The 14,444-nt window shown below is 43.5% G+C and overlaps 1 protein-coding gene across 1 annotated transcript in view; it reads right to left on the bottom strand.

Moving 5' to 3' along the window:
- Positions 1-4,790: 4,790 nt before the first annotated feature.
- LOC310964867 (double-stranded RNA-specific editase 1-like) overlaps positions 4,791-14,444 on the bottom strand; it is a gene marked incomplete at both ends in the record, with an annotated part of 32,211 nt that continues 22,557 nt past the window's right edge. Inside the window, 8 exons of the mRNA XM_083938162.1 lie at positions 4,791-4,967; positions 5,573-5,751; positions 6,330-6,511; positions 7,618-7,786; positions 8,357-8,511; positions 8,985-9,153; positions 10,906-11,020; positions 12,788-13,722. Of these exons, the coding sequence (XP_083794288.1) occupies positions 4,791-4,967; positions 5,573-5,751; positions 6,330-6,511; positions 7,618-7,786; positions 8,357-8,511; positions 8,985-9,153; positions 10,906-11,020; positions 12,788-13,722 (2,081 nt within the window). The remainder of the gene's footprint in view (positions 4,968-5,572; positions 5,752-6,329; positions 6,512-7,617; positions 7,787-8,356; positions 8,512-8,984; positions 9,154-10,905; positions 11,021-12,787; positions 13,723-14,444) is intronic.

The raw sequence follows: 14,444 nt of genomic DNA, 5'->3' as shown, positions 1-14,444 counted from the left end.
AGCACATGTTTTGGCCCCCATGAGGACACTTTAACACACGTTTTGGCTCTTAGGACACTTTAGCACACGTTTTGGCCCCAATGAGGCCACTTTAGCATGCGTTTTGGCTTCTAGAGGGCACTTTGACACCCGTTTTAGCTCTTAGAGGGCACTTTACAGGTCTCGTTGTTGTAGAACTGTTACGTCTGAAGAAACTTAGAGAACCACTCACCCCAAAGCTACTCTAAAGGAGGGGAAAAGGTTTGGCACGACGAGTTGACAACGTTACAAATACGAAGACTCAGTTTTAGAAATGTATTTAACATAAAATGTATGGTGTAGACTTAAAAAAAACAAGAAAACAAGATGAAGAAAAGAAGTCTTGTCCCAATCTGATCCAGTCAGCTGCACCACCTCTCCATGGCCCCTTGCACGGCCATGGACAGGTGCACGGGATGAATAAAACATTCGCCTTTCATACGCCTGTAAACCATGCCAACCATTCTCATCATCATTAAAGTCTTCTTCCTCTGAAGGCCAAGGGGAAAAGCCTTTGTTAAATTCACTAAACATTTACTAAACAACTTTGCAACTGAAAAACAACTGCTGCTGCGTTTAAACCACAACTGTTCTATTCTGTATGAACGGGGGCTTCCTGCACACGAACATGTGAACGTGACATTTTGTCCTTGTTCTTATTATCCTATAATTATTTAAGGAATCATGCATGAGAAACTCTGGAACTCAACAAAATATGAAACAAAATGTAACAACTTGTAATAACGACATGCAAACCAAAATACAACCACTGCTGTTTTTAACGTCACAATGACCAAAACAAAGACAAGAACAAGGACAGAAGCTTAAAAGTGTAATTCCAGCGTAAAATCCTCCCATGGTCTTTTTCGGCACTTACATTAATCAAATAAGCCATTGGGACAGTTTTTCTACAACTATTAACGGAGAAATTCTAGAGAGTTGCTAACAGCCAGACGTGGCTAACAGTGATTAGCTTGGGGCAGTTTGATGAAGGCATTAAAACGTCTTTTTTAATCATTAATACTGCTCAAAATAACACCATACCTCTGCAGTAGCATAAGGGTCCCTACACAGAAAACAAAGCACCAATGGGCTCCTTCCTTTTGGATTGACTTTGGTAATCCACTTGAATGGACTTTAATATGAGAGGAGCTGGTACAGGGTCCAGTAGGTAAGTCTTTAAAACACTTTTTTAATTAACTCTGGGTTCACTAACTATGTTGTTGATGAAAGAGTTTGCAGTTGGAGACGTCCTGTTGACGGTTTTACCGAGCGAAGGAGAAAAAGCTTTTTTGTTGCAGTACCGCAAATGACCACTGGAAAACAATAACTACTAGGCAGAGCGGCAGCGGCGGCGGAGTCTAATAATACATCCATGCAAACGGCTCAGTGCCCTTTCTATTCAGTTGGCAAACATTTGTTCCAAACAGCTGTTTTTCTTTAAAAGCAAACACAAACATACAAAATGGCTGTAATAACATTTTATTAAATCTCTATCTCAGTGACTTGACTCTACATATTTTATAATCATAGTTGTCATGCTTTACAGGTAGACCTCATGCATTGGGTACCGCAGTTTTGCTCTTTCATGGGGCGAGTTAACAACAGTGTGCATGGACCCATCAGAACCAACATGTGGACGCACAGTGGACCGTAGTTCACCGTTCATGCATTCACTTGTGCTTTACTTCAAATTTAACGGAAAAAAAGAAAAAGTTCCCCTTTTTAAAAAGACCAAAAACCCAAATTCAATAGAAGCAGAAGGATATAATCAGAATATAAAAAGAAAATAAACCAATATATTATGTTAAAAACAGACAAAACTAAACATGAGTGTTTCTTTAAAGGCGAAGTTCTCTCTAACGTCCAGCCAAACATTGGAAGAAGTCTGATTGTATAGAAGTCAATGAGGAAATTAGCTTACTTCTCATTTGATTTAGTACCTCTTTACCTTACCACGACTGTATTAAAAAACCCAAGACGGCGACGGCCAAAATGCCAAATTCAAGGCTCTAAAGGCCCATTCCCACTCTACGGTAACTACGGATACGGACCGTTTTGTCCAGTCCCAGAGGTCGTCTCGTCCGTCAGTGGGTCCGACCCTCTGACCTTACGAATCCGGAGTGTCCAACCATTTGCGAAAAAGTATAGAGTAGTAACTGAATTGTGCATTAGTGAGGGGGTACAACCGCCTTTTAATGCGACCGTGCTGGGCCATCTTGATAGGCGTAGCGAATCATCAAAGGTAGCGGTGGACATCCTAAATTTTGGAAGTGCCTTTCATCATCCAGCTCGCTTATCTGCAAAACCAAAGAAAAAAACTTGCAAATAAGGCGTCGATTTTCATTAAGTGGTCTCACGCCACCGCTGCGTACACTGCACCTTTTTTGCCGATTAAGGACGACAAACAGCAGAATCATCTCCTCTACAGATGGAATGTTTTCGATTGTTGATGTCGGTTATTTGCGACACGGCACTGCCCTCTAGAGGATGTGTTACGTAACATCCATAACAACGCTGTAACCAGACGGAGGTATAAAGGGTAGCAATAGAGACAACGTTTGGAACGGACGGACAAATTTTGTCCCAATCCGGAGGTATGAATCCACCTTACATCGGTAGCCTGCAATCCAAGACCAACAGCTACATGCATCTATTATATTAGTATACAGTCTATCATTCAACGTAAATAAGTTATATATGCCCTGTGTGTGTTTGAGGCTGGATGACTTTTACAGCAAAGGAATCATTTAGAAAATGAAAAGCTTTTACAGCGAGTAAATTTAAACCATCGTCCTAGACCAGGAACAGTAACGTAGCTCATTTCTGAGGGTATAACAGGTCTTTTATAAGAAAGAGAGAAAGAGTCACACAACACCTCGACACAGGTACAGGAGGCAGAATACAGTAATGCAATACACAGAAAAATTCTGATATCATCTTTGGTGAGTTTTAGTGACTGGACAACACTGGAAGGGTTTGGGTTCACTGCTGCATAGGGCTGTCGAATAGGTGCACAGACTCGTTGCATAAGGGTTGTTACACTGATCGAGTGCAAGAGACATTTAACCCCTCAAGGGTTTCCTTTCTTTGGTCCAATGTGAACAAGGACAGCTGTACTGGGTCACCCCTGTTTGGTGTCATCTCACAAGAGGACATTAAAAGGTCCAGCCTTGTCTGGGTCCTCTGAATCTGAGCAATCGAGCCAATGGTAGGGTGACCAGATGTCCCTGTTTTTAGTGTCCTGTCTTCGGATGGAGATTTCCCTAGATTTTAACTGTGTGCTAAAATCAGACCGCAAATCGAAATCACATTTTAGGGAGTGTATCTATGCTCAATATACTCTCAAAATGACTCATTAGGAAGACCTTTCTAAAGGTTTTTATGTTAGCAGCAATGCTTTTTCCCTTGCTTAAATGTTCAGTGTATGTTTCCCGGGGTCAATATGTTGAAATCACCTACGGCTAAAAGACGGTTTCCACAGTGTCCACAGTGGCTGTATGGATTTCTATCGTCCATGTCCCTTTGTTCTTTTGCAACTTGAATGTAAGTATGTAAGTAACCAATCTCTTACAATGTTAGTTTATCAAGAACACTGACCCTGGTAATATGATGATCCCATAGTATTTGTGGCAGGAAAGACTAGGCAGCAGAGTCTACAGGTTGGCGTCTCAAACGCAGTTGCCGCGCAAAATACTTTTTGTAGAAAACAGCATTGGATATTTTAATGATATGTTGTCCATCAAACTGGAAATGTCCCCAGTTTTCATGAAATTTAGTCTTGGAACTTGAAGACCGAAGGGAGCGTAACTTGGCAGACCGAAGGGGGCGTAACTTGAAGACCGAAGAAGGCGTAACTTGAAGACCTTAGGGAACGTAACTTGTAGACTAAAGGGGGCGAAACTTAAAGACCGAAGGGAGCATAACTTGAAGAACAAAGGGAGCGTAACTTGAAGATCAAAGGGGTCGATCTTGAAGACCAAAGAGGGCAGCAGAGTCTACCCGTTGACGTCTCAAAATTGCAGTAAATACTACCAAATCACTCGTCCAAGCCACAATCTTGAATCTGTTGTTATGAGACCCAATGTTCTGAGTTGTATTTCTTTGATTGAGGGGGTTCAGCCTATCACAGTCAGCTGTGTTGGTTGGCACTTGCCTCTCTTCAGGTGCACCCAGAACAGAAACATCTCCCCAGAACATTGTTATTTTACAGTCTGGACCAACACATTTACAGAACAGCACAGCGAGTCCAGGATACGCACCTCCAAAATGTGAGTCCATTGAGTTTAAACCACAGAGTAAAGCTGTAAATGCAGGGTGGAGCTGTGGATGACATCTTTGTGTGCGCATTCTTAGCTTGAAATAAAAGAAAAATATCTTTGCGACCTCAAATTTGCAGTGAAGGCTCTGCAAACTGACAGGATAACAGTCTGGAGTTATCACACCACCGACACATGAAACCTTCGTATGGATTTGGTATAATCACACATGCAAAATAAACAAATCATGACTCTTATAGAAACGTTTCAACTAACAATGCTGTTTACAAGCTTCCATTCTCAAAGTCTGTGTTTACATGTGTATAAAGTTGCATAACGGACGGAAAAATAATGTGCTGGCTGAGAGGGAGGAGCGTGAGTCTATAAAAACCAAGGCGGAAAGTTTAATGCGTGGCTTCTGACATCTGGATTTAAAACAGTTCAGGACAATCCAGATGAAAATCTTTCAGAAACTGACCCCAGCAGCAGTCGGACTTGCTTTCCGTCTCTAACTCAGGAACTGAGTGCAAACTGGTCCTGCTCTATCGGTTTCTTCACCCAGGCGCCCAGTCCAGCTTTGTGGAAGGCTCTGAAAAGAGCCTGCTTGGCGCCGTGGTACTCCACCGCCGCCTGCTTGGCGTCGTGGTAGCTGCTGGGCCTCATGGTCCTGATGCGCAGGGTGGAGGAGAGCTGCAGGACATAGATGCAAACCCATTAAAGTACTTAAAAGATGTGAAGAAACTTCTGTTTCTATCAAATATTGAGGTGCAATAACCTAAATTATTGTCCATATGTAGTTTCATAAACATGTGAAAAGCTGTTAAAATAAACGATAGAATCCTTTCTCATTGCCACTTGACGAGTCCTCTGTCTTATTTCTGATGTGTCACATTCAACTTCACAAACGCACCGGACAAAAGGATTAATAAACAGGAGAATCCAGCACAGAGGACAATGACAATGTTACCGTGGTTACCAAGAAGACAGAGATGAAAAATAAGTAGACAAAGTACAAGGTGAAGAAGGAGACAAAGACAACACAGAAGAAGACACAGAAAGGTGAAGTGGAAGGAGATAAAAATGATGAAGACAAAAAATATTGGAGATGAAGAAGACAATAAGATGAAAAAGATGAAGACAATGAAGAAGATAAAGAAGACAAGAAGACAAAGAAGAGGACAAAATAAGATGAATAAGATGAATAAGATGAAGAGGTTTGTAGAAGACACTTTGTCTTCTACAAACCTCTCTTTACAGTCCTACCCTGTGCAGTGAAGAAAGCACTGGACAGTTACCTTGCAGTGCAGGCGCGTCCAGCGGCTGTACAGAGCGTGCTTGCAGAGCCTGGAGGGTCGTCCCAGGTCATCCTTCCCCGTGGTGGCGTTGATCACTTCTAAGCCTTGGTCTCCCACCGTCCAGTTCACACTGAAGTTTGGCGCTTTCCCCGGCTGACGAGCCTCTGCGTTAGTTATCCCTGTGGGCGGGACGCAGTTCTCAGTGGACAGAAACAAACGTGATAGAGTACCCTGATAGAGTACTGCAGGACGATGTATTTCTGTAGTCGACCCTGACGGTAGCATCGCCCCGGTAACCCTATTAGACTATAAACCAACTCCACCAGCCATTAGCTTCAACGGGAAGCATCTTCCAGACGAGGGAACAGGAAGTGACTTCCAGACGAGGGAACGATTTTTTTGTCTTCAGGACAGGACGGGTTTCATCATCTACAGGACAGAACACTATTTGCCGTGTTCAGGACCGAACGTGACTTCGCTGTCTACAGCACAATGCAATTTTGTCATTTTCAGGACAGGACAGGATTTCATCGTCTACGAGACGGAACGCGATTTCGTCGTCTACAGGACAGAACACGATTTCGTCTTCAGAACAGGACACGATGCCCCACTAGAATACCCCTTAAATAAAACACTATTCACCCTAATGGACAACCATAACACCTGTGACCGGTGAGAACCCTGCTTTTCAGACTTGTGAATGACCTCCAGGGAACAGCTCAGTGGAAAACGGTCTTTAGTAAAAGTGCATTCTCACCGCTGAGGAGCGGCCTGTTCAGGCTGAAGGACGAAGGCAGGTCCTGGATCTCAGTGATCCTCTGGTACATGGCTCTGGAGAGGTGGTCTGCGTGGTACAGGCTGCCCAGAATGATGCTGGAGAAGTAGATGGCCTCAGTGAAGTAGCTCATCAGAGAGCCCTGAAACCCAACCACGTTCCACCTGGAGGGGGACAAAAACAGCCATTTTACCTTTTGGGTTTGTCCCCAAATGTGTTTGACGAAGGTCTTCTAATCCAGACGGACAAAGGAGGTTCAACAAACCTTGAAGAAATAAATCCTACATTGCTGTTCCAGCTAATTCTCTTGAAAACACAAACCTCAGAGGAGTCCTCCCGGAGTTTCTTTGAGGAGCCTAATCAAAGCTCGGGACGCCTAAGGACACCTGAGGGCACCTGAGGACTGCAGCTAACAGCAGGCACAGAAATGAAGTGATTGCAGCCTCTTTACACATAATCACCAGAATCCTGCTGGTCTGCTCAGAAACACCCTTAACACGTCCTCAAGTGGGCCGGCAGGGTCGTGTGGAATATTTCTACTACAGTAGGAGATAACCCCATTTCCAAAAGAGTTGGGACGCTGTGTAAATGTAAATACAAACAGACTGTGATGATGTGCAAAACACAATTGTGAGGTAAAGATGGAGTCATCACTGTAACACTGTTGAGCAAGAACACGATTAATCGTCTTCAAGGCAGAACGTGATTTCATCGTCTACAGGACAGAACGTGATTTCGTCGTCTACAGGTCAAAACGTGATTTCGTCATCTACAGGACAGAACGTGATTTTCATCATGTTTAGGACAGAACACGATTAATCGTCTACAAGACAGATCGTGATTAATCGTCTTCAGGACAGAACGCAATTTTGTCTTAGGGACGGGACACAATAAATGACCCTTATGGACGCACTTTGTCTGTTGGGCACTAGTGGAGCCAGAACTAAACTTAGGGTGAGGAAATAGAACTTTTTGTATGTGAAGAGGCAATACATCAAAACGCTACACTATACTATAGTATACTATATATAACAACAACTGAAATCTACTTTCCTTAAATAAAAAAGGACACACAAAAGACAAAAGACAGACAAACAAAGCAGCCGAGGCAGCAGTTTAAAGAAGTTATGGCATCTCCTGTAGTGGAGCTGATTTGTGTAAGAAAACGGACGGTCACTCTACTAACTGTGTAGACATTGTGTTTGTCGTCTTTACGGCGTCTTTTGACTGGAGAAGTGATTGTCCACCTGGAGCATGCGTGTTAACAAACCTGGCGATCTTGTCGCTGCAGGACATGGTGAGCAGCCTCTCGCCTTGAAGGACACCGTCCCACGTCTGGATGGTGTTACTGGACCGGACTGGGATGGTTCCTTCACCAGACTCAATTTTAGTGCGGAGCTGCCCTCTGGCCTTTCTGTTTGGGTGTCTGTCCCCTTGATCTGAGACAGAAGACAAGCAGGGTCTTTCATAGTGAAATCATATCTTCTTTCTAATCTGAGGGATGTTAACGAGTGACTTTGGTCTTCATCAGGGCCTTTCCATGGACGGATTATGAGACAGTGGACCCATAAGACCCCCAACCCCTCCTACACACTGTAGGACCGAGACCTCCAGACTGAAAGACACAAAACCACTGCAAATAATATGAGGCACTGGGACCAGAACTCTCTGAATCTGAACACCCCCTTCAGTCTTCAATCTGAATCTGTGTCTCTGTGGTTGTTTTGTGTCTTTTTATGGTCGTTTTGAGTCTCTTTGTGGTCTATTGTGTCTCTGTGGTCATTTTGTGTCCCTTTATGGCTGTTTTGAGTCTCTATGGTTGTTTTGAGTCTCTTTGTGGTCTTTTGTGTCTCTCTTTGGTCGTTTTGTTTCTCTCTATGATCGTTTTGTGTATCTTTATGGTCGTTTTACCCTCTTTGTGGTCTTTTTGAGTCTCTGGGGCCTGATCCCCCAGTGTGTCCATTCAGTTACCCCTCTATGGACCTGTGTTTTATTCCTAATTTGCTCACCCTCCACTCCAGCTTCATGAGGGGAGAAGATGCGGGCGTCTCCACAGGGGGATGTGCTGATGTACAGGTGGAACTGGACGCCGTCCTTCAGTCTGAAGCCTTGTCTGTTGTCACACCTTGTAAAGATGGATTTCTGTTGCTCATCTTCTTGGTTACTGGAGACACAAATGTGAAATCAAGTGACACTAGCTGTCAGGTAGCCTTTTAACTGCAGGAGAAAGAACACGGTTGCATGATCACACTTTATCAAATTGCCTGAGAATTCACAGACTGTCTCATGTCCATTCTTCCAGCCTTGTTATAGACCTTTAGCTGAGCTCACAGTAAACGCAGTCAGGACTGTGACTTGTATGGAGATATACTGTCGAGATTCCCACTGACAACGTCTTTATTGCATATCAAAATATTTATTACAAAAAATACAGCATCATTAATAGTCTCTAAAAAACTTGGAGAGCCTTCGACAAATATGACAAAACCCCCTGGAAATGTAGAAACCCTTATAGATGTGCTTAAGACAAAGAGAGACCCAAACGGAGAAAAACATACCAGGCCCTCTTCTCCCAAACTGGGCATTTTAAACAAAACATCCTGTGAGTGTATATAACTTTGGACACTAGAGACTCACCTGAGAAAATGCTCCAGCTGGCAGTACAGGTACCTGATGAGTGAGCGGCGAGCCACGATCTCAGCATGGCAGTCATTGAGGGCCAAGCCTCTGTCACTCATGTATTCACCGTTGATGCACTTTGTCCCTGTGGACACGCAGATCACCTGAGCCTCTTTCACATCCGTACCTGCATAACAAAGTATGAGGAGTCAAGTCTGAACCAGGCCCTGCTCACAGAGACTTTCTGGTTGTTTAAATCAGGAAGTGCTACAAATGTAAGTTATCCGAGTGTCCACTAGGGGCAGGTTTCATTATGGAGCAGTTTCTCATTGAGCAAAAACATTAACCAACCAACCCCAAAACATGAACCAGTTAATCCCAAAACATGTTCCAACCAACCCTAAAACATTTACTAACCAACCGTAAAACATATTCCAACCAATCTCAAAACATGTTCCAACCAAGCCCGAAACATCAACCTACCAACCCCAAAATATGTTACAAACAAGCCCGAAACATCAACCTACCAACCTGAACTTGCTTTAGTTAATTAATTGTTTTATTATTTGCACACACACCCTTTAACCCTTTGACCTCTGCAACAGAAACACTCCTGTGTCTACGTTGGTATTTTTGCTCATTGGGATGTGATTTATTAGATTACATTGATATGCTTCAAATCCTTACAATCTGTACAATCTAAGCTAAAATGTTATATAAGTCATTGAACCATAATAATTAAGTATTGAAATTGAGTAATGCATGTGAAAATATCCCACAAAAATAGAAAAATCTGATGTTTTTTCATCACTCAAAACATATTTGTCCAAAAGATTTCTAAATGTAGATACATGGACACTATAAGTTATTTATATTCTGTAATTTTTTTGTGTATTTGAGATCATTTGAGTGTAAGGTGTTTTAAGGTTTTGAACTGGACGTCACATAACATGATGGTGTCGTCAGCGTGATCACAGGAAAGACAGAAACCCCAGCGCTCTGCTGCAGAAACAATGAATGCTCGAGATGATATGATTTTAGTTTTAGTTTTATACATGATCATGTAACAACGATCAAGTTTAACCCTTTAAAAAGGAGGAGGTTATTTAAAGAGAAACCAAACCTGTAATCATGAGCAATCATACTTCCTCATATCTGCTGCTTTTGAATGTATTTCTGTATTTTACTGTGTTTTGTTGTACTGTAGTGTTGCTAACATTTGTATTATCCTGTCCAGGAATGACAGCACACAGCTCATTAGCTAACTCACATTTAAATTTAAGTGGAAACTGAAACTTCAAAAGTATTAAAAGTTAGTGGGCGTTAGCATCTCTACGGAAAACTTTTCTCTGCCGAGCATTACCAGCAGGTAAAATACAATGGAGCTTGCAAGATCAGGATGGTCTCACAAGGCTACTATCTTGCAGATGCGTACCGATACGGACCAAACGTTGCAGTGCCACCAGAAAATGTGTCAGGCATTGGACAGAAAAAGCGGGAATATCAGCAGCTAGCAAATCGTCAAAGCTCCGACGGACATCCAAAAATACTGAAAGAGACGTTCCTCCTCAATTTCTCTTATCTGTCAAACCAATGTCTTGGAATCTCCGTCCACACTCTGGGATCCGGGTTATCTTCTCCATTGTCACCATGTTTGTTGTCAAACTTTATCGAAGTAACTTTTGAATCTGAGCAACACCCTCTAAAGGATGTTTTGCTCAACGTCCATTCCAACGTAGAGAATGCGCTGATAACGTATGTGCCTATTTACAGCAGAAATATGCCTTTTGAAGTGTTTAAAAGGGTCTTAAGAGGTATCCAATTTCACTTCAGGACTCCAGCATACATCGTGTAATATTTTACATAAAAGCACAAATGCCTCACACCGGCAGCTCAAACACAGAGCTTCCCGAGTCTCAGAAGCAACTGTTTGACTGACCTGTTGTCATCACAACGCCGGCCAGTACTTTCCGTCGAGCGTGTGGAGATGTGAAGTTGTCTGTCAGTTCGCTGAACTTGTCGAGGACAAGGCGGGAGACGGCGTCTGCCAGGACCTGAGTTGGAGACAGGAAAAATACATGAAAAATAATTATATGAAATATTATTGCAGATGAAACACAATGGCGAAAAGATATAAAATAATAATAACCAAACCAAACCAAAGACAGTAAAAGCTCTTCTGATCTGCTCTGAAACTATTATTGAATATTTCAATTAGGAATGCTGCAGCGGTGTGAATGATAGGCGGGGATCTGAGCAGCTTAAGACAGTCACTCGGCGCTTTGTGCATGGAGCAGAGCTACCTGGAAAGGCTGGCGTGATGAACAGCAGCGTTTGAATAGCACTCAGCGGGTGATGCTAATTAAGATAGCAGCTGTTATCAGTGTGGAGGGATTACAGCCAGGGATTAGTTTATGTGTAAACAGGTTCCCAATGTATTGAACTTGTCTCTCCTGAAGCCAGAGACAGACTTTGTCAGGTGGGGCGGAGACACTTGTAGTCGAGCATAGATGTGTATGGGGTACGGGGGGGGGGGGGGGTGCTAAAGTTCCCCTCTAGGAGCCAAAATGTGTGCTAAAGTGCCCTCTTCAGTGGCGAGGACGCGCTACATGTGCCTCTTTCTTTCCTTTTCGCCACTGCCCTTCAAAAAGTCTGAGCACGCCATAATGGGTGAGTCTTTCGTCAGACGGCAGTGATCTAACTAAGGAATGTTTCCAACGTTCACTGCCATACATCTGCCATTTTCTTACACGATCTTCAGGACAATGTCAGACGAATCAGGTGCGGACTTTATCCAAAGTTTCTATTCCTCACATGCAGCACCAACAGTGTCCTCTGGTTGGTTTCGGCAAGGAGTGGCGCCTGGGTAGAGCGTGCAGAGGGTGTTACACTGTGGTCAAGTTGCCGATTCATAATGTGGTCTTAAACAACATTTGCGTTTCTTGAATCTGTCTGATAGTTTGGGCATCGACAGAAGTTCCTGAATCTCTTCGTCTCTCCAGTTGGACATTTTCTTTTGTGTCTTTGTGGTCGTTTTAAATCTATGTTTAGTCATTTTGCAACTCCTTGTGGTCATTTTGAGGTCATTTTGTGTTTCTTTGTAGTCATGTAGTCACGTTGTCGATCGTTTTGTGAATATCATCATTAGGCGTCATTTTAGGTTGTTTGTAGTCTATTTTCAGTCTTTTATTGCATGTTTTTGTTAGTCATTTTGTGCTCTTGTCTACTCTCCAGTTGGACATTTTCTCTTTCTTCTTCTTTTTTTTAGTTTTTTTTGTCAATTTTAAGTAACGTTGCGTCTTGGCCGATACATGTATTTTCAGTCCATATGTACCTCCTTGTGGCCATTTTGTGATCAGTTTGTGTCTATTTGTCCTCTTTTTGGGTCAATGGGACATTAACAGACTTTCTACTGGGCTCAATGGACATTAACAGACTTTTTACTGGGCTCAGTGGGACATTAACAGACTTTGTACTGGGCTCAATGGAACATCAACAAACTTTGTACTGGGCCCAATGGGCATCAACACACTTTGTACTGGGTTCAGTGGGACATTAACTGACTTTGTGCTGGGCTAAATGGGACATTAACAGACTTTGTATTGGGTTCAGTGGGACATTTACAGACTTTATACTGGGCTCAATGGGACATTAACAGACTTTGTACGGGGCTCAATGGGACATTAACAGACTTTGTAGTGGGTTCAATGTGACATTAACAGACTTTGTACTGGACTCAATGGGTCATTAACAGACTGTGTACTGGGCTCAATGGGACATTAACAGACTTGATGGTATGATTTACCGGTGTCCTTGCTTACCTGTGGCAGGTGAAGCTGCAGTCCGTCTCTGGGTATCGGCTGTTGCGATGGAGCCTGATTCAGCTGCACGTTGAACAGTGCTGACAGGGCAGCCTGGGCGGCCCGGGCCTTGGCCAGCTTCTTGTTGCGTCCAGAACCCTGGAATTTCTGAGCGTCCACGGTCACTGACATGACAAAGTTCTTGGCGTGGCTCTCTCCGCTCTCTGACACAAAGTCATACTTGAGGCCCGGTCGCAACTCATTGAGGATCATGACGGGGTTCTTGCCGCTCTTAGGGGAGTTGAAGGTGGAGGGGGCTGGAGGTAAGGGGGTCTGGACCAGGTTTGGGGCAGGGGACGGTAGCAACGAGCACTCTATTCCCAGTGGGCTGAAGGAACCGTTGCTGTTGGATGCGAGGTAAAACGGCTCATCTCCAGGAGCGGATGTCTCAAAGGCATTAAAGAGCATGTCTGGAAAGTCTGCCTGGTCCGAGGTGAAGTCCGTGTGCACAGACAGAGTCCGGCCCATTGCCATGTGGGCTTCGGATGCGTTGGGGAACTGGACAAAGGAGTGCAGGGCCTTCTCCGCTGCATTCAGCTTGGCCTTCTTCTTGGTTGGACCAGAACCCTCGAAGAGTTGCCCGTTGACCTCCACAGTCATCACAAAGACGGGCGCGTGGACTGGCCCGGTCTGAGAGAGCAGTTTGTACTGTAGCCCCGGTTTGATCTCATTCAGCTGCATTAGGGCATTCTTGGGCAGAATGGGCCCGGGGACTTTCTTACGTTTCTTGGGCCTGTACTTGGAGTGTGCATGCCCATTATTGCCCTCCTCTAAGGGACGTTTCCTCCCACCCCCGGCACTCCCTTTGGGGAGTTGAGCAGCCTCAGCCGCAACACCCTCTTTGGAGAAGAGGTTGTCCAAGTTCCGATTTTCCTTAACATCGTTGCTGCGTGAACCTGCGGTGCCCAGAAAGAGTAACTTACAATGCCTTCGTTGCAGGATCTTGTAAATGCAAAATTTAGAGATTCCTTTAGGTCTCTTTGCAACTGAACAAGTGATGTGTGTTCTTGTGTGGCGTGCGACAAAATGTAGTACAGTATATTGGTATAGGTTTATTCTTAACACATTCATTAGTCAAAATCAAGACCAATCTGTAATCTGAATGTTTAACCAGTGATGATTAGCATGTGTCAGTACTGAACTTTAGCACATTACAAGACAAACTATATATCCAAAGAGCTCCCTCAACATCTATTTTGTCTTCCTTGTTTTGGGAACACACATCACCAGGACCCGTTAACAAAGCCGATGGAATTTAATGTAAATTTCCATTTATAACATCCTCCAGCAAAAGCTCGATAGGTTACTCCTTTCGGTGCTCAGGACAGAAAACAATCCTATAAGGTGCAGGTTTAGAGGTTTAGTTGTGGGGAGAAAGATGGTGTCAACTTTTCTGTACTTAAACTGAGCCTGAGGAAAAAAAACAGGAATGATATTAACTTTTTAGAATTATATTGATTAAATATAAAACAGTACCTTGTGGTAATTATTAAATACTAATGTGCCAACTGTATGGACAGTTGGTAAAAATACCAATCCCTGTGACCTCTTTCCGATCGCCTTAACTTACAAAGTCCAGGCAAAGGTCAACCAGACTTGAGAAGGACGAGTCCTGAGC

This window comes from Echiichthys vipera (genome assembly GCF_963691815.1).
Source record: "Echiichthys vipera genome assembly, chromosome: 23".
Taxonomy (NCBI): Eukaryota; Metazoa; Chordata; class Actinopteri; order Perciformes; family Trachinidae; genus Echiichthys; species Echiichthys vipera.
The sequence above is the reverse complement of the archived record's forward strand: the minus strand, read 5'-3'. Positions and strand labels throughout refer to the sequence as shown.